Source organism: Coenobita brevimanus, chromosome 1 (assembly GCF_032717465.1).
Source record: "Coenobita brevimanus isolate Jiangsu-jjx chromosome 1, ASM3271746v2, whole genome shotgun sequence".
Classification (NCBI taxonomy): Eukaryota; Metazoa; Arthropoda; class Malacostraca; order Decapoda; family Coenobitidae; genus Coenobita; species Coenobita brevimanus.
Window position 1 is genome coordinate 61,067,054 of NC_136954.1, and position 20,724 is coordinate 61,087,777.

The window sequence follows — 20,724 nt, forward strand, 5'->3', positions numbered from 1 at the left end:
AAAAGACCCCTACCACCCCTCAGACGTAATCCATTAAGGGCCACATCTGGTTGAAGCTCCTTAACTCACTAAATAACAAGGAATCCATTTAGTTACATGATTAGCATTCAACATAAAAAATGGCACAAATGGGATTTGGCATAAATGGCCTGTCATTCAGCATAGGGTCGCCTGAAGGTAACACTATATCAAATGAATGGATGATGGGTGCCCTTATCTACCACAAAAAATACAAACACACACTCAAACAAAAACACAGGTATAACAGAAATAATATTTATTAAGAATTTGAAGCTTTGATCACGGTATGAACCATCTTTTAAATGTTTTCCAGCATTTTCACAAAAATCTCATTGTATTCAACATTTATCACGCTCCCTATGATGGCAGAAGAGGCAAGCAACACATAGAACCCACATATTCTTTATATGCCACATATGCACCATATATATATATATATATATATAAGCTGATTCCATACATACAATGCTTTGAAAAAACATTTCACAGGCATGATCAATTCCTAATCTGAAATGGATTAATAACATTTACTGAGCTTATACACAGCAACCACGTGATGAAAATAAAATGGGTACTTTGCATTTCTTTACATTAAGGAGTTAAAAATAATTACCAATAAATTAAAACACACCAAGCATATGAATGGTATTCCCTAAGTTATGTACTTGAGAATACTTGTAAACAATAACTGTACATAATAAAGCCTTATAACTGTAGTGAACACTAGTTGTAGATACTAACCAATGCAAAGTTGAATGCATGGAATAAAAATAGCACAATAAATGAAAGCACTGATGGACATGCTGCAACTCTTACCACACAACATAACATATCCATTACAGTTGTTTTCGGATACAACATCTTGGTCTCTAGGCTTTGAGACACAAAAGCAACTACTGTAGGTTAACATGATAACTTTGACATATTTCTTCACCGGAAAGCTCTTCAGTAGTAATGAAGCACATTAAGTAACAATAATATATAATATTTTAGGCCACCCTAAACATCCTTAGTTCATATAAGTCTCCTTTTACCTGTGCAATTTATCACATATATTGCTTGAAGAAGGAAGAACACTCTGATTTTAAATTTCCTGAGTACTTTAAACTTTATAAAATATATAAAAATATATATAATTAGCCTATAAACATCCTATATAACCTGATAAACACATTATATATCTGAATTCTACTTTAGCACTGTAATGCAAACAGTCTGAATCTGTATCAATCCATTTGAGATCCACTGCTACCAGAGCTTCTCCTCAGGGAGGAATGGCCAGAATTAACCCTTTCCCATGCAGCTTAAGTACAGTACAGCAGTGTGTTATGTGTTTATATAAAAGCAATAATGTCTTGAAGCAAGGAGTACAGACTTAACTGGTTACTGAAGTGTGCTTTTAACACACAAAATGCAATACTGTTCTTTGGTACGACAGACGAGGTTTCTGCTGTTATCTTTAATCTTTTAATGCATGTGAACTCATTTCCAAAATACCTAATAAATGCTACGTCAAACTGGAATGGGAGAAATGTATGAAGGAAACATAAAATGAGAGTAAGTGACAGTTTAAGAAATACGTACATGCTACTTCCATCACGGTCAATGATATTCATAATCATCAACCCCCACCAATGGGGAGGGGGGTGGTTCTTTACAGACATTATGTACTGTAGTATCACGAACAAAAGGTTGCCAGCAATCCTCTGCATGTACCTGTATTACATCCTACTTTCCATATTTCTTGTTCTTTCTAACAGTCCAAGTATCCTTCCTTCTCATATTCTTTTGCTGCATTCCTCATACTATTATTGCACAAAAAAGGTTTCATGTAACACCTTTCAGTGTCATAACCAGCAGGGAAGTGTCAGCAAACTTTTTATCATGAATGTACAAATTGGATGATGCGATGTATGGCACTTTTACCTGACTACCTTAGTTGAAGAGGTCTGACTGCAACTTTATTTTTCTGAAGTTTCCATTACAGTTTCCCTATATGAAAATCTATACACAGCACTATTATTCCTCTATATAAGGTGAATGTTATCCTAGTACACTTCTGATCAAGTACTGACTTCCACTTCTGCCACATTATACAGCACTGTCAAAAACCATTCCTAATTTTCTCTAAAAATTTTTCCACAAAAATTATTTTCTTTCCCAATTATTCTCTGTTTTCAGCATCAGCAGTTGTAAACATTTGGGTTTAAGAGAATTTACATACAGTATACAAAAGAATCTGGCATTAAAGAGAATAAATTCCAAGTGATATCACCTGATGAATGAGATTAAATTAACTGCACAATAATTTTTGATAATTATCAGCCTCAACTGCATCCTTTAGATGCTGTCATCAGTGTCAAGTGCCTTAACTGATCTCAGAAACCTACTCCCATATGCACAGAGCTCCACTTCCTCTGACTGATCATCCTGATTCCTTCTCCGTATGGTCTCGGGAGAGCTACTCGTAACTTCTATTTGGCTCTCATTCTGGCTGGAGTTGACAGATTCCTCCAATAGACTTTTGACCTGGAAGAAAAATTCCCCTGATGTTGAACCTGAATCAGGGTAAGCATCACTCCCTGAGGCATCCATGTTACTTAGTCTGGTTACACCTGATGTTCCAGGCCTGTCAATCACTTCATGGTCAGATTCTGAAGGATGCCTGGCAGACAGGTCTTGGAAGAGGGACTGGGTGCTTGTGTTGGTATTCGTAGAGCATGATGACGGGCTGGGTTCCCTATCCACACTACTTGCGCTATGGAATTTTCTGCCCAGTCTCCCTAACCGCCCACGCCAACCCTCACCCTCATCTAGATCCCCTTCACTGTGACCTAATTTACCCTTTTCAAGATGTTTTCTCCTTTCTCTCTCATTCAACCTCTCTTCCCTTCTATCCTCCAGACTGCCTGTGCTGCCTCCATCTATACTGGTCCTCTTTGGAGGCAAAATCTTTGATTTTGGGAGGCCCTGAATTCTGTGATGTACTCCATCAGTAGAAGCAGCCAGTCCAACCTGACGGTTGCTACTCTTATATACTGGTGAATGTCCTACTCTGTAACTCATGCTTCCTGAATCAACTTCTGTTGTACCTTCTTGCTTGAGACAGCTTTCAATGTTTTGTTCCGTAACTCCTTTACCTGCTTCTACAATGGCATCTGTGCTTTGATCTTTATTCTCTGACACACAGTTTCTTTCACAGCCTTGTACATTCCTCGTTCTCAAACACATTCCTTCCCCTGAACATTCTACAGTCTCTGAACTGGTACGCAGGGGTGTTGATGAAACTATGTGTATCTTACGATGTTCCAAGACTGCACGATGATTTCTACTGGCACTGACTGCTGATGAAGTGTTCAGTTCTGGAGTGTCAGGAACTGGTAAAGATTCTGGAAGTTGTCTTTGCAGCCCTGAGACTGATTCCTGGTTTAAGACAGTACCCAGACGTTGAGAGATGAGTTGTTCTAACTGGTTCTCTAGGATGTGTGAAGACATAAACATCAGTGGCTGAAGGTCCCTCTGGAAACAACAAAAAGAAAGGCAATCAGAAACAATATCACACACACACACACACACACACACACACACACACACACAGTAGAACTTGAACTGGTGACAGTATTAGGGAAAAGAAGCCAGAAGTGGTATGTCTTGCTGAAACTATATTAGAAAGTGAATTCAATGCAAATGTGCTTGGTTGGAAAGACTATATTGTGTGGAGGAAAGACAAAAAGGGAAAGTTTGGAGGAAGAGTAATGATTATGACTGATAAAAAGGTAAATGCAAAAAGGGTACATTTAGGAAATACGAAACTGGAAATATTGAGAGTGGAAATAATGGAAGAACATGGAGAAAAGTTAGTCATAGTAGTGATGTACAGTAAGCTCCCACAGTACGTGAGCTAAGAGTACGTGAATCGCATAGTATGCAAGTGACCAACAATAATAACCAAAAATCCTTGACTGAACGAGTTTAGCCCACAATATGCAAGGCAGAGGCAAGGAGTGGCCCAAAACCGTTATTTTCTCTGACTATGCGACCCCCCTCCCCACATGACGTGCCAATTGTGACTTAGAGGCTTGTGGGGAAGGTGCTCAAGACGAGTCTACAGTAAGATCTCGCCAATAACGACGTCAATAATCATGTTTTTGGCAATGATGGTAAGATACGAGTAGAAACCCAGTTTCTATAATAATGTTTGGATTCACTTGAATGACGGTTATATCATGAATGCCAAGTTGTTATACTGCCAATACATCCATAAATAGATGAGGAATGAAAGGGACAAACAAGAAGAGATGAAGGATATTGCCGAAAATGTTAGCAGTAGCGAGGAGGAGATGGAGGATCCTCCCCTCACCACCTCCCCTGACTCCCCTCCTCCACTGCCCCACCTGACTCACCAGCCACCTCCCCCTCCGCCTCCACAGCCCCACCTGACTCACTTGCTTCAACTGGCATACCTGCAACCCCCACCATAATGACTGTTGCTGCATTCTGGAAGAAATGTAACATTCGACAGGCTGTAAATTTCTTCATCAAAGCCTGGAATAATACAACATGACAACCGTTAAACAAGCGTAGTGCGGCCGGGGCGATGGTGGGGTCACTCTAAGTGTGTTGCCATGTTTCGGAACCCCTGTTATTAAAGTCCATCAGGCCTGTGGTCTACTGCTGTTAAGGTGACTGACCATATTTTTGTTACTGTAGCTATATCTGTAGTGTATGTCTGAAAAATTTTCCCTTTATTGTCTCTAAGGGTCAAAAAATGTCAAGGTGTGACAGGGTACCATCCATATGTAATTTTTCCCATAAGATTATGCATTCACAGTGTGCGAGGACCAGGACCGCCCATCCACTCGCTCACTGTAGGAGCTTACTATACATCCCACCAAGAACCAGAGTATGGAATAGGGATGAGTATGAACAGTTAATCAGTGAGTCTAGATATGCTAAGGAAGATAACTGAGCAGAGAAATACATTACTACTAGTGAGTGATTTTAATTGTCAAGAGGTTGATTGGGAAGGAATTGATGCAGAGAACAAGGTGGAAACCTGTGGGTATAGACTGATGGAGCTGATAATGAAAATATGTTAATACAGTTGGTTAAAGAAAATACAAGAATTAGGGGAGAGAATACACAATCAATATGGGATCTGATTTTTACAAGAAACCGTAACTAATGATATACAGAAATTACAGTATCATTGTCCCCTAGGAAGGAGTGAACACCTGGTTATGGAGATGGAGGTATTGGAAGGGGACATGGGAGAAAGAGAAGACACATATCGACAAATAGATACTGAATGACTACAAGAGAGCAGATTTTGAGTACTTAAGACAATATTTAGGAAATATGGACTGGAGTGAAATGGAGAGGGGGAAAAATATCTTTATGAAAATATATAAGGGAGTGAGAAACTATGTTCCTAAAGGTGCTGCAAAAGTGGAAGACAGAAAGAAAGAAAGATTGGTTTAATTAAAAATGTAAAGAGGCACTTGAAATTAAGAACAGAGTATGGGAAAAAGTTAGAAAAAGATATACTGAAAAAGCTTGGAATGAGTACAAAGAAGTAAGAAATGAACATGTAAAAGTAAAAAAGGAGGAAGAACAAAAATGCAAGAAGGTTATCGTTAACAAAAGCAAGAAAGAACCCAAGCTGTTCTAAAGGTTTGTTAATAGTAAAATGACTGAAGAGGTGAAACAGGCTGTGGCACAAAAGAAGAAAGCATACAATGAATGGATGAGAAATAGGGGCGTGGAAGAAGTTGAGAGGCGGAAGAGAGAGTTATATGTGGAAAGGAGGAGAGAGGTGAAAAGATTAGTAAGAGAGAGTAAGAAGAGAGTGGATGAGGAATTTGGAAGGAATTTGAGTGTAAAGTGGAGGGACTGTAAGAAAATGTTCTGGAGAGAAGTGAAAAGAGTAAGACAGGGTGGAAGTGAAGTTAGCAGGGGAGTGAAAGATAAAAATGGTAGATTACTAGTGGAGAAGGGAGAAAAAGTGAGCAGATGGAGAGAACACTTTAAGGAATTGTTGAACGTAGAGGATGGAAGTAATGCGAGTATAAGTGGCTGGGGAATGGCTGGGAGAAGGAGGGAGGTGAGAAGACAGGAAGAAATCAGTAGGATAGAAGTTGTGGAAGCAATGAAGAAAGTTAAATCGGGGAAAGCCCCAGGAATTGATGGAGCGTGTGGTGAAATGCTGAAGCATGGGGGAGAGATGGTAGTAGAATGGATGTGGAAGATGTGCAGATTGGCCTGGGAGGAAGGTAGAGTCCCGGAGGATTGGAAGTCAGGTATAATTATTCCCTTGTACAAAGGAAAAGGGGAAAAAGAAGTGTGTGGTAATCATAGGGTCATTTGTCTTCTTAGTATAATAGGAAAAGTGTATGGTAGGATACTTATAGACAGAGTTAGAGAAAGAACAGAGAAATTAGTTGGAGAAGAACAGGGAGGCTTTAGGAAGGGAAGAGGTTGTGTAGATCAGATATTCATTCTTAGATCTTTAGTGGAAAAGTTTCTAGAGAAGGGAATGAAGTTATATGCGGCTTTCATGGATTTGGAGAAAGCACATGACAGGGTGGATAGACAAGGATTGTGGAAAGTGTTAAGAATATATGGAGTAGATGGGAAGTTGCTGAATGCTGTGAGGAGTATGTACGATGGTGTGAAGGCTGCAGTGCGTGTGGATGGTGAACTAAGTGAATTTTTCCCTTTGAAAGTTGGTTTGAAACAGGGATGTGTCATGTCTCCATGGTTGTTCAATCTGTACATGGATGGGGTAATAAAAGAGGTACAAGGTAGGGTAGTGGATGTTGGAGTGGCCCTGGTGAGAGAGGATAGTGTTTGGAAACTCCCTGTACTGTTGTTTGCAGATGATACTGTGTTGTTGAGTGAAGACGAAGGGGAGTTGCAAGGCTTGGTGGATGAGTTTGAGAGAGTGTGTAAGAAACGGAACCTAAAGGTGAATGTAGGGAAGAGTAAAGTGATGGTCTTTGAGAGAGGTGAAGTTAGTGAATGTACAGCGAGGTTGGATGGTGAGGAATTGGAAAATGTGAGTAAGTTTAAGTATTTGGGTAGTGTGATGAGTAAGGATGGAGGTTTGGAGGGTGAAGTGCTTGAAAGGGTACAGCAGGGAAGAAAGGTTGCTGGTTCCTTGAAAGCAGTGATAAGAAACAGGGAAGTGAGCATGGAAGTGAAAAAGTTACTACATGACAGTATTGTGATACCAACTCTAACGTACGGAAGTGAAGCTTGGACATTGTTGGAAGGACACAAGTCAAGAGTGAGGGCAGTGGAAATGAGTTATTTAAGAGGAGCCTGTGGAGTCACGTGGAGAGACAGGCTGACGAATGAGGATATAAAGGAGCGTTGTGGTGTAGATGTGGATGTGATAGGAAGCGTTATGAGGAATACACTGAGGTGGTTTGGCCATGTGGAGAGGATGGAGGGTGAAAGACTGACGAAGAGAGTGTATGTGAGTGAGGTGGAGGGGGGAAGAGGGAGGGGGAGGCTGAGGATGAGATGGAGGGATGGGGTGGAGAGGTATATGAGAGAGGGGGGTGTGAGTTGGGAGCAGGGCAGTGAAATGGCGGGGGACAGGGCGACTCGGAGACGATTTGTTTGTGGCCACCCCAAACGGGATTGAGGCGTCTGGCAATAGATAGATAGATAGAACAAAGAACAGCATAGTGAGATTGAGATGATGATGTAATATATGAAAAAGAAGAGAAAATGTGTAACATATGAACTAGAATGGCACTCAGTTGACTGCATACCTCCGCCAGCATCCTATCTTGCAACGTTAAAGAAAGTGAAAAAAAAAAATCCTGGATCCGAGCCTTTATCCGGATCCACACAAAAATTTAATGGACTGTATTCTGGGCCAAGGCCCATTCTTTTACCAAGTTTCAAGGAAATCCGTCCAGTAGTTTTTGTGTAATCTTGCTCACAAACCAACCAACCAACAAACAATCAAATGGATAGGGGTGAAAACATAACCTCCTTAACGGAGGTAATGATAAATTGCAGTCGGTATTTGAAACAGAAGAGGAATTCCTAGAACCTGAAAGAAAGATGCAACCCCTGAAACTGGAAACAGTAGTAGTTGAGAGAAATGAGATACTTCAGCTGATGAAAGATACAGATGTGGGAAAGGCAATGGGACCGGATGAAGTAGCTGGATGTATCTTGAAAGAATGTGCAGACCAGTTAGTGAGGCCTACCTATGATATTATAAGATCTTCCATAGAAAGTTGGAAGCTACCTACTGAATGGAAAAGTGCAAATATAGTTCCGATTTATAAATATGGTGAAAGGGAGGGCCCGCTTAACTATAGACCAGTCTCCCTCACTAGTATAGTCTGCAAACTATGTGAAAATGTCATCAGAAAAAGATGGATAAAATTCCTTGAAGGGCATATGGTAATAACGTCCAAGCAATCTGGATTTAGAGAAGGGTCGTCTTGTGTTATGAACTTCCTGAGCTTCTATAGTAAAGTGATAGACATTGTTCAAGAAAGGGAAGGATGGGTAGATTGTTTTTACCTGGATTTAAAGAATGCTTTTGATAAAGTGCCACACAGAAAATTATTATGGAAATTAAAAACCTACGGAGGTGTACATTGGAAATTGTTGAAATCAATGGGAAATTATTTGATAAAAAGACAAATGAAAACTGTAATAAGAGACAAGTTTTCACATTGGAAAAAGGTAACTAGTGGAGTGCCCCAGGGTTTGGTGTTGGCCCCAATTATATCCCTTATATATATAAATGACATGCATGATAGGCTGAGTACTTACCAGGTATATGAGTTTATTTGCTGACAATACAAAAATTATGAAACATATTAAAGGAGTAAACTGTTGCATGGAACTGCAAAAGGATATAGATAAACTCTGCAAGTGGAACCAGATGTGGAAAATGGAATTCAATACTAATAAATGTCATGTATTGGAAATAAGACTCGGTGATAAGAGACCATGGTATACGTACAAGATGGGGGACGAAATAATAAGGAAGCCAAAAGAAGAAAAGAACCTTGGTGTAACTATACAGGATAACCTATCACCAGAGAAACAAATAAACAGCATTATTGAAGGAACTTAAGGGCTACTGAAGAACATGAGAGTGGCATTTAATCATGTGGATGAAGAGATCCTGAGAAAGTTAATAGTGACCATGATAAGACCGAGGCTGGATTATGCACTTGTGGTATGGTCACTGCACTTGAAAAAGCATACCAGTAAACCAGAATGAATACAAAGGATAGCCACAAAATTGACATCAAGCTTGAGAGAGTTGTCTAATGAGGACAGATTAGAAAAGCTGAAACAGCCAGCCCTGAGTGAGAGAAAAAAAAGTGGAGATTTGATTGCAATGTTTAGAGGAGTAAGAGGAATGGAAAGCGTGGACAGAGAGGTCTTCTAGGTGAATGATGATGGACGAACATGAGAACATGAATTCAAGCTGAAGAAGAGTCAATACCCCAGTGAAGTAAAGAAATTTAGTTTCCCAAACAGAACTAAAGACAATTGGAATGATTTAGAGGGAGAGGCAGTGCAGGCAGAGGGCATCCATGTGTTTAAATCTAGATTGGATAGTAAATATTTGTAGAAAAGAGATGGGACAACACGAGCTTAGCTCAAATTAGGTAAATAAACAAAGGAGACACAGCAGGAAGTAGACATGCAGGAGTTGCACTCCGCAAATTGGCATACCTACCTAAGTGTATCTACAGCCTAGTGGGTCAAGCTCAATACTAGGCTAAAGTGAGAGATGATTTAATATCATAGGGATATTATAAGCAAACAAGTGAGGTACAAAGGAAGTATATACTGTACTGAAAAATCAGAACTTACAAGAAATTCACTTAGCTAAGGCAAAACATCAAAGGTGTTGCATAACCACAGACAGGTAGCAGAAAGATGCCAACAGACTGAAGGTAGAAAGTATCTTTCTGTAACATGGCGTCCTTACCAGAAGTGTCTACCCTAGATAGGTAAAGTGGGGTATCAGAAACCCCAGTCCTCGAAATTTAATTTGTAAAAATATGAGCATAAGGTCTACGGATCTGTCCGTCTCTTTACATTCCTGCCCAGTGAAGTCTTCATGGGAATGATGGGGTCATAGCTGTACCTGGCTCTGATTTTGCCCTGTAGAGCCACTAGGGTATGTCATACCCCAGTTTACCTATAATGGTACCTCAGTTTAGCTCTCTTGATTTTTTTATTTTAATTTGCTGTCTTTCTCCTTTTGTATACAGAAGGTCCCAACATCGGTCTACTGCAGGCCACCCGAGGAATCATGATGTTACATTTCGGTTTTGCAAGATTTAATTTTAAAACTAGTATACCTGAAATTTAATCACTTTTCTGAAAACTTTAAAAATATACTTTTTTTCATTTAAACTTTATTTTTCCTGAACCTATTCAAAGATAACGGGTTGAATTATTTGTATATTGAAGCATTTTGAAATATCTCAAACAGAAGTATTTTTGTTTTATTTTTTTTCCTTGGGGTATGTCAGGACCCACTTTACCTAATATAGTAAAAAAAAAAAAAAAACTACCTAACCAGGGTTAACAGATAAAAGAAAGGATAAAAGTAGAAAACAGAATGATAACTTCTACCCAGAACTGGATGAAATGGAAACATATAATAAATAGGTGGAAAAAACTTTCAACAGGAAATACGGGAAATTAGAAAAGAACTACACCTACAGAACGAAAAAAATGAGGAATTAGTAAAGGAACTAAATAGGAAAGACACAACAATACATGAGCTGTCAACGGAAGTGAACACTGAAAAAGAAGACTAGCGAAATGGGGAGTACAGTAGTCAGCCATGAGAAAGTTTTGGAGGAGTTCAAAAATCACGCAGATATAATATGGCAAGCAGGTAGTCTGATAGCTCAATGCAGTGATACTGAGAAGAAGATAACCCAAGCAAATGAAATGATGAGAAATTGAAATGAGGAAGTGCAAAGTACATATGTTGAGGTCGCAAAAGTCAAGCAAGAGATAAATAACAAGGTAGAAAGAAAGAGCATAAGAAGATAAGTGAAAGAAATCATAAGAAACAGCCATGACTGATCCAAGCATCTGCTGAAATAAATAAATTTATGTAATCACTGGCACACCTGAAGAATAAATACGAAATTGAATCTCTAGAGACCAGAGGGAGATGGTAAATATATCCATCCATCCATCATCTGATCCTACAATGCCCCATGAGGAATGTTGGAGCACGGGGCTAGGCAATTGGTCCCAACATTTAAGATGAGAGTGACCAGCCTCACTCATCCCTATGTGGCATTACGTGAGCAATAAATCCCAACCACCCCTTGGATATAAACCTTCACCGGCTCAATCCATTTGGAGCGCAATAATTACCCACTAAACCACGAGGCGCCAAAATTTGATTATATGGTTACCACCCAGTGTAGTAAATGGTTTCCTGGCGTTCAGGAAACCATTTGGCTTGTCACTCAGTGTAGAGTCACCCACAGGCAGAAGGAAAAGGAAAGAATGAAGGAAAGAAAGACAGAAGAGGGAGTGTAAAGTTACCCATGGGCAGAAGGACAAGGAAAGAAAGAAGGAAAGGAAGACAGAAGAGGATGGACGGAAAGAAGGATGGAGGAGAGGAAAGGGCAGACACCCGACAGCAGCACGACATCAAGTAAATGGACGGTGAGCGCCCCCACCTACCACAATGGTAAATATAATGAATATATTAAGTGAGTGGTAGTGGTGGCGACCATCATCCACTCACTCAATCTAGTGCTGCCTACTTCTTCGTTAGCCTTTATCATTCTTCTTCTATGCCTGCCCTCCTCTCTTCCTGTTTCTCCCATCTTTCCTATCACTTCTTATTGCTTGTCTTTCCTTTACAGGTGGCTTTACATTGAGTGACAAGCCAAATGGTTTCCTGTAAGCCAAGAAACCATTTACAATGCTGGGTGGTAACTATATAACCAAACCATATGTGCTCCCTACATATCAACAAGTGGGTTGGTGGAGGGTTAGTGCCCCTTCCCATAAAACAAATAACTCAAAGTCAAATGGCCACCTCTTACAGGATTATGGTGTCTGGCGATAGATAGATATTAAGTGTCAGAAGATATCTGTGACAAAGACACAGAGGGATTTAAAAGGCTAGGGAAATATGAGAGAAATAAGTCATGGCTCCTGAAAGTAACTTTCCAAAATGCAAAAATTGCAGATGTGTTAAAAAATGCTACCAAAATTAAGGAATTACAGGAATTCAAAGAAGTATGGATAAAAAGATATCAAACTCAGGAAGAATGGGGATTACTAAAGGAAAAGTGAGAAGATGCAAAAATAAAAAATGGTAAAAGGTCAGATGAAGAGAGATGTAATTTTTTTTAAAACAAAGTAGTAGAGTTACATGTATGAATATTACACACAAACAGCAGGGACTAAATAAGAAAAGAAAAAAAAGTGTAAGACTCAACCAATGTCAATTACATAAACAACATGACTAAGCTGATGAATTCAAATGTAGATGGAATGATATCTAAATCATTAGAGATAATGACTATCTATCTATCTATCTATTGCCAGATGCCATAATCTATATTAAAGAAAAGGAACCTCATATTATTTGCCTAACAGAAACAAAATTAACCCCAAAGGATATCTAATTACTCCTTAAATTTTGATAAATACAGTAAATGGAGAAGGCACCAAAATTTAAAAAAAGGTGGAGGAGTTATGATATTAACAAAGAAAAAACTCCAAGCCAAGGAGACAGAACTAGATATCCTCACAAGCAAAATTAATTGCAGTTGAGATTAACACATCTGAAGGGAAAATAATTGCTGAAAATTTGTATATGCCACCTAATACTAACACATGGGATAGAGGTGAATATGAAGACCTGGCAGAAGTACTGTACAATACAGAGTTTAAGAACTCTACTGCACAGAATGGAACAAAAATCTAAAAGAATTATACTAAATGGAGATTTCAACACAATTATAAATTGGAATACTCTAGATGTATGAAGCTATGGAAGATGTTGGGATCAAAAACTCATAGATCTTATACAGTTTTTCTTACCTAAACATGTAATGGAAAACACCAGAAAATGAGGACCAGACGAACCATCATTATTAGATCTCATATTTACTAGGCAAGAAAATGCAACTGACAACATAATTTATCGCCCTCCTTTCAGCAAAAGCGACCCTGCGATGTTAGATTGTAATTTCAGAATAGCATATGATACTGTTAGCAATAATGAAAATTACAAAAAGAGGCTAAACTGCAAAAAGGGCAACTATCATGACCTAAAGATGTATACATTATAGAAATACATTGGGAAAAGGAGCTAAGAGGACAAGATATAATTGTTATATGGTAATCCCTTGATTATCTGACACAGTAGAGGCAAAGGAGGAGGGATGGAGAAGTGAGAGCTGCCAGGGGACTTCGACCGTTCGGTGAGGAGATGGACAGGTGCTTTAGCACTGCTGGTGGGTTAGGCTCTGTGTTACTCGCATAAGACCAATATGTTACCACTGATCCGGCTGGCTGGGGGACTTTTACCTTTCGGTAAGGAGCCGGACAGGTGTTTTCAGTCAGCTTGTAAGTTAAGGTCTGTATTACTCATGCATGGCCATTAGCATCCAAGTGCTCTGGGTGGCAGGGAGACTGACCATTCGGTAGCGACCCAGACAGCCATTTTGGCTCAGCCTGAGGGTTACGGCCCATTACTGAGAGCGGTAGGTAGCATCCAAGTGAACCGGGTGGCCAGGGGACTTTGACCATTCGGTAGGGATCCGGACAGCCACTTTAGCTCAGCTTGTGGGTTATGGTCCATTCCCTGCACATGAACAGAGAGGCCGGTGAGCCATCCAACCGATTTTTTTTAACTTGTCAGCCACCCAGCCAGCGATAATGGAACTTTTATATTCAGATAAAGGCAAATAATACGGAGATAATAGATCCAAGGCCTAATGTCTGTATACGAAGCATGTCCGGATACGAAGTGTCCGGATAATCGAGTGATTACTGTATATAAAAAAATCTGTGAATTTTACAGAACAAGAAAACAAATGTATATCCTGCAGCACAATGAAACAGAAATAAGGATAAAGAAATGGTTTAATACTGAATATAAAAAAGAAAATGAGAAAAGAGATTTGCTGTAGATTAGATGCAGAAGACATAATAGCGAGACGGCATATATCAACTACAAGCAGGCAAGAAATGATTATACAAGGATAAGGAGAGAAGCTCAGAGGCAGTTTGAGGAAGACATTATAAATAAAAGTACTGATCAACTGAAGCTGTTTTACAGCTACATATGAAGTAAAGCTAAAGTCAAAGATGAAATACAGTCCATCAAGGATGAGGAGAAACTCTGTATCCATCCATCCATGCATCATCCAATCCTATGTCGCCCCATAAGGAACGTAGGAACCCGGGGCTAGGCAAGTTGGTCCTGATATTTAAGATGAGAGTGACCAGCCTCACTCATCCCTCAGTGGCATTATGTGAGCAATAAACCCCAACCACCCCTTGGATATAAACCTACACAGGCTCCATCTGATTAGAGCACCTTAATTACCCACTAAACCACCAGGTGCCATAATCTGGTTATATGGTTACCACCCAGCATAATAAATGGCTTCATGGTGTACAGGAAGCCATTTGCCGTCACTCAGCGTAAGGTTACTCAAAGGCAGAAGGAAGTGGAAGAATGAAAGAGAGGAATGGGCAGACACCCAAAGCAGCACTATATCGAGTGAGTGGATGGTGAGCACCCCCACCTACCACTAAGTGCCCCCACAATGAAGATAATTGTACAGTACTAAACAAAAAATTCCAAACCATTTTCACAGAAGAAAGCCGATATGAGAGGGGTTAAAATAAACAACCTTGCCCACACATATTAGCAAACACAACAATCCCCGTACAATCTGGACGCCCACTTTCCGGACACCCCACTTGCCGAACATTGTGGGCCTGGACCTTCAGAACCCAAAAATGGCCAAAAAAAGAAAAAATATCCCCCCCAAATTTGATTTTTTTCTCACCCATAATTTGAAATTGCCGCACGGCGCCAAACAGCTGTTTACACCATGGCCCCTTCACCCCTTCCTTCTTCCCCTTTCCCTCCTCCCCTGTCAGGGTTGCCATTTGGTATTTTTCAGTACCAAATGTGGGGCAATTTGGTAATGAAAAATTCGTTTGGTAATGAATCAGAATACAGGAAACTCGCACAGAACACGTGGGTTTCATTCCTACCGTGCCGCGCTAGGTGCGAAATCGCATATACAGTATTTAAACTACTCCGTATTTTGCTCCCTAGACCCCCCTGAATCAGAATACAGGAAACTCGCACAGAACACGTGGGTTTCATTCCTACTGTGCCGCGCTAGGTGCGAAATCGCATATATTTAAAACTACTCCGTATTTTGCTCCCTAGACCCCCCAAATGTGTTGTTTTGCTGTTATCTGTCACTGGTAATCACTAGAAAGCACTTTAAGTGGTTAGAAGGTTTATTTAATGTTATAACTCACAAATACAGTACTCCACAACAAAACTTCAACACACAAATACTGTATGTAAACACAAGGAAACATTCCGACACCGATCATAGGTAATCATATAAATCAGGTTAACTGGTACCAGGGCTTTATTTAATGCTTTATCTTTTTTGAGTGCTTTAACTTACAAGTACATACCAGAACAGTACATATTTAACTTAGAAATGCAGTACTGTGGAAAAGCTGGACAGCAAGTCTTTAACGAACAAACAAAAAAGGCAATATTCCGACGCCGATCATGGGTAATCATATGAATCAGGTTAACTGGTTACAAGGCTTTATTTAATGCTTTAATTGCTTATAAGTACATACCAGAACAGTAAATATTTAACTTACAAATACATTACTGTAGAAAAGCAGTACAGTAAGAGTTTAATGAACAAACAAAAAAGGCAATATTCCGATGCCAATCATGGGTAATCATATAATTCGAGTTAACTGGTTACAAGGCTTTATTTAATGATTTAACTTTATTTAAGTGCTTACAAGTACAGTACATACGAGAACAGTAAATATTTAACTTACAAATACTGTACAGTACTGTGGAAAAAACGAACAAATAAAAAAGGCAATATTCTGACGCCTATCAGGTAAACTGGTTATAAGACTTTATTTCTTGCTTTAACGTTATTTAATAGTACTTTAAGTTGCACATAAACTTACCAGAACAGTACAGTACTGTAAATATTTAACTTACAAATACTGTGCTACTGTACTCGGGAATGTCTCACTCACTGAATAATTTCCCGCCTAGATCGTCACGTAATCAAAACAAACCGCGCGCTGCGGTGACGTTCGAGGATTTGATCTTTCAAAGGCCTCTCCTGCGTTAATTTGTAGTTTTCATAATGGTTTTTTAATCTTACGTTGTCTTATATGTATCCCAGCCCTTACCATGTATAATTGCGAGCGCATTCCGTGAGATCATGTTCCGTGCGAGTTTCCTGTAATGCATTACCAAACGGATTTCTCACATGTATGGGGGATGAAGTACGTGAGAGGGTACAGCAGGGAAGGAAGGTTGTTGGTACACTGAAAGCAGTGATCAGAAATAGGAAGGTGAGTATGGAAGTTAAGAAGTCACTGCACGATGGTATTGTGATCCCTACCCTGACGTATGGAAGCGAGGCGTGGACCTTGCAAGAGGGGAACAAGCCAAGAGTGAGAGCACTGGAAATGAGTTACTTGAAAGGAGCATGTGGAGTGACGTGGAGGGACAGGCTGACGAATGAAGAAGTGAAGGAACGTTGTGGGGTAGATGTGGATGTGGTTGAGAAGATTAGGAGAAATACACTGAGGTGGTTTGGACATGTGGAGAGAATGGAGAATGAAAAACTGACTAAGAGGGTGTATGTAGGTGAGGTGGAGGGAGGGAGAGGGAGAGGTAGACCGAGGATGAGGTGGAGGGATGGAGTTGAGAGGTATATGAGGGAAGAGGGGGTGAGTTGGGGGGAGGGTAGTCAAATGGTGGGTGACAGAGTGACTTGGAAGTGTTTTGTCTGCGGCCACCCTTTGCGGGATTAGGGCGTCGGGCTATAGATAGATAGATAGATAGATGAGGATACACAGGATGGAGATGGTGGATTGTATGCTCTCTCTGATTAATCTGCTAGCCTACATAGCGTGAAAATAATCAACATGCTGTTAATTATAAGGAGAGTGATTACGTGTATTTCCACTTGTATATATAATTAGTAAAGAATAAATGCCAGCTTTATGAATTTGGTAATGAAAAGTTAAATTTGGTAATGAAAATTGAGAAGTTTGGTAATGTGGCCATTGCGATCTGGCAACTCTGTTTCCCCCTCACCAACAGTTGCCTAACTTCGATAGTGAGTAGATGCTCATCGCAATGGATGCCACACATGCTCATTTTATGTGAATAAACAGTGAATAAACTGCAATACCTCACCACTAGACCACACGGGAATTTACAGTGTTGTGCAGTGTTAAGAAATTATAATTTAGAGTGCAAAGGATTAACTGTGGAGTGCAAACTGGCGGTTGAAACTGGCATGCTGCAATTAACAGAATGCGCAGTGTTAAACAGTTATAACTCACAGTGCTTTACTGTAAGTGCAGCACAACACTGGATCAAGAGCATTTTCACCACTGCCAAAGCCTTAGAGAAGGTGGCCACAGACGTGCTGTAAGTACTGGCTGAGGTACAGTCACTTCAAATTGCTCATTCTTTGGTTCCTTTTCATTTATTTCATGCTTTATGTCCATTATTGTGTGAATAGGGTCTTATATAGGTTTAAATAGGTGCTATGTATGTCTGGTAGGGAGTTATTTAGGTGGCTTTCAAAGTTAGGCTGGGTTAGAGATAGGTAATCTTCATTTTGTTACATATTAGGTAACGTGGGCTCTGACGGACCCCACAGGGGGAAAAAAAAAAAAAAAAAAAAAAAAAACTTCCGTTTCAGATATTTCAAAATGCTTCAATACACAAATAATTCAACCCCTTATCTTTAAATAGGGCCAGAAAAAATAAAGTTTAATTGAAAAAAATATATATTTTTTTAAAGTTTATACAAAATGATTAAATTTTAGGTATGCAAATTTTAAAACTAAATCTTGCAAAATTGAAAAGTAATATCATGATTCCTTGGGTGGCCTGCAGTAGACCGATGTTGGGGCCTTCTGTATACAAAAGGAGAAAGACAGCAAATTGAAATAAAAAAATCACAAGAGGGCTCAACTAGGTTACATTATAGGTAATCTGGGGTCTAACATACCCCAATGGCTCTATGGAGCAAAATCAGAGCCAGGTACAGCTATGACCCCATCATCCCCATGAAGAGCATCACTAGGCAGGAAGGTAATGAGACGGACAGATCTGTAGACCATATTCTCATATTTTTAAAAATCAAATTTTGGGGACTGGGGTTTCTGAGACCCCACATTACCTATCTAGGTACAAGTCCAGGAGGCTGAGGGCCACTATCCAGACGGGACCACTTTCCGGACATGCCTTTGGCTCTATTTCGTCAGATAGTGGAGGGATTACTGTATACGTATATTAGAACAAGAGGTCCAGGAGGAGTTGAGAAAATTAGACAAAGGAAAAGGAAATGGCCCTGCTGAGATTTCAGACTGGGTATTACATGAATGTGCAGAAGGGTTAAGCAGACCAATACATTTAGTATTCACGGAATCCTTAAGACAAGGTAAACTGCCTTATATTTGGATGAAAGCAAACATTGTTCCCTTCTTCAAGAATAGAAATAGACAAAACCCACTCAATTTCCAACTAGTTTCATTAACCAGCATGTTAGGTAAGATATTAGAAAAGCTGATAAGGAAAATATGGATAAATCATCTGGAAAAACACAATATAATAAAAGAAAGACAGTTCTGTTTTAGAAAGGATAAATAATTTGTTACTAATCTGTGAAGTTACTATGACAGAGTTGCAGAAACACTACTGAAAAGTGAAGGATAGGTAGACAGTATCTACTTGGATTTCAAGAAAGCATCTGACAGTGTACTACACCAAATACTTTTATGAAAATTGTACCATCAAGGAGGAGTCCACGGTAATCTGAACTGTTGAATGCAAGATTTTCTCAGAAAAAAGAGAAATGAGAACAATACTAAGGGGAAACTACTCATCATGGAGAGAAGTGACTAGTGGAGTCCCACAAGGCTCAGTGCTGTCACCAATTATGTTTTTAGTATATATAACATAGGCAGCAACACTGGAAATGGAAGCTATCTAAATATGTTTGCTGCTGATGGAAACATTCAAGGGAAAATTACAAACTCAGACTCTTGTAGAGAGCTACAAGAATTAAATAAGCTTCATGAATGGAGCAATAGATGACAAATGGAATTCAATGTGGACAAATGCCATGTAATCAAGTTTGACAAAAGTAAAGAATGACCAGACTAGGGTTATAAGCTAGGAAGTTCAACCCTACACTTACCAGAAAAGGAGAAGGACTTAGGAGTGCTTATCAATAACAGACAATCTCCGGCTGATCGTATCAATGAGAAAGTGCAGAACATGTACACACACTGCTTGCTAACATGAGAGTTGCATTCACAAATATAAATGAAGACATGCTGAGAAAGATAATCACGTCATTCATCAGACCAACTCTGGAGTATTCATCTGTTGTCTGGAATCCACATCTCAAAAAACACATAGATATGACTGAAAAGGTACAAAGGGTCACTACAAGATGGGCACCAAGGTTAAGGGACCTATGCTATGAAGAAAGGCTAGAAATTTTAAACCTATCAACATTACAAGAGAGAAGGAAATGAGGATACATGATTATTCATCACAGGAAAAGAGAAAACAGACATAGATGAATATATAACCTATGGGGAAGCAACATCAAGAGGACACTGCAAAAAAACGTACAAAAAGAGAGGTGATAAAAATGTAAGGATATTCAGTTTCCTAAATTGAGCAATTGATCAGTGGAATCCACTACTGACTTTAAAAATGTGTGCTAAAACTATTCATAAATTTAAAGATGTCATCCATCATCATCTAATCCTATGTTGCCCCAGGGGAAGCACAGATGCCCAGGGCTAAGCAAGTTTTGTCCCGACATTTAAGATGAGAGTGACCAGCCTCACTCATCCCTGGGAGGCATTACGTTGGCAATAAACCCCATCCACCCTTTGGATATAAACTTACATAAGCTCAATGTGATTGGAGCGGCTTAATTACCCACTAAACCACCAGGTGCCATAATTTGGTTATATGGTTACCGCCCAGCATAGTAAATGTTTCCTGGTGTACAAGAAACATATGTATGATAAAAATGGTTCAAAATATGGGACAGTACGAGCCTGACTCATTTCTGTAAAGAAACAATTAGGTAAGGTAGGTGTATTTTCTGCCATTACAGTACTGGCCTCAATACTAACAAAGCATATGGGCCTGATGGGGTCCCTCTTGATGTCCTCAAGAACTGTGCTTCTGTGTTTACACCCTGCCTGGGTAAACTCTTTTGCCTTCGTCTATCAACTTGTACCTTTCCTTCTTGCTGGAAGCCTGCTCTCATTCAGCCACTCCCAAAGAAGGGTGACCATTCCCAACCCTCTAACTATCACGCAACTGCTTTAACATCCTGTGTCTCAAAAGTTTTTGAGTCTATTCTT

The 20,724-nt window shown here is 39.6% G+C and overlaps 1 protein-coding gene across 2 annotated transcripts in view; it reads right to left on the reverse strand.

The window, feature by feature from the left end:
• Positions 1-300: 300 nt before the first annotated feature.
• The window catches only part of LOC145407535 (uncharacterized), a 137,594-nt gene continuing 117,170 nt past the window's right edge, over positions 301-20,724 (reverse strand). For both annotated transcript variants that reach the window (XM_080279234.1, XM_080278724.1), the window contains exon 12: positions 301-3,540. In XM_080279234.1, coding sequence (XP_080135360.1) covers positions 2,362-3,540 — 1,179 coding nt within the window. In that variant the 3' untranslated portion in view covers positions 301-2,361. The remainder of the gene's footprint in view (positions 3,541-20,724) is intronic.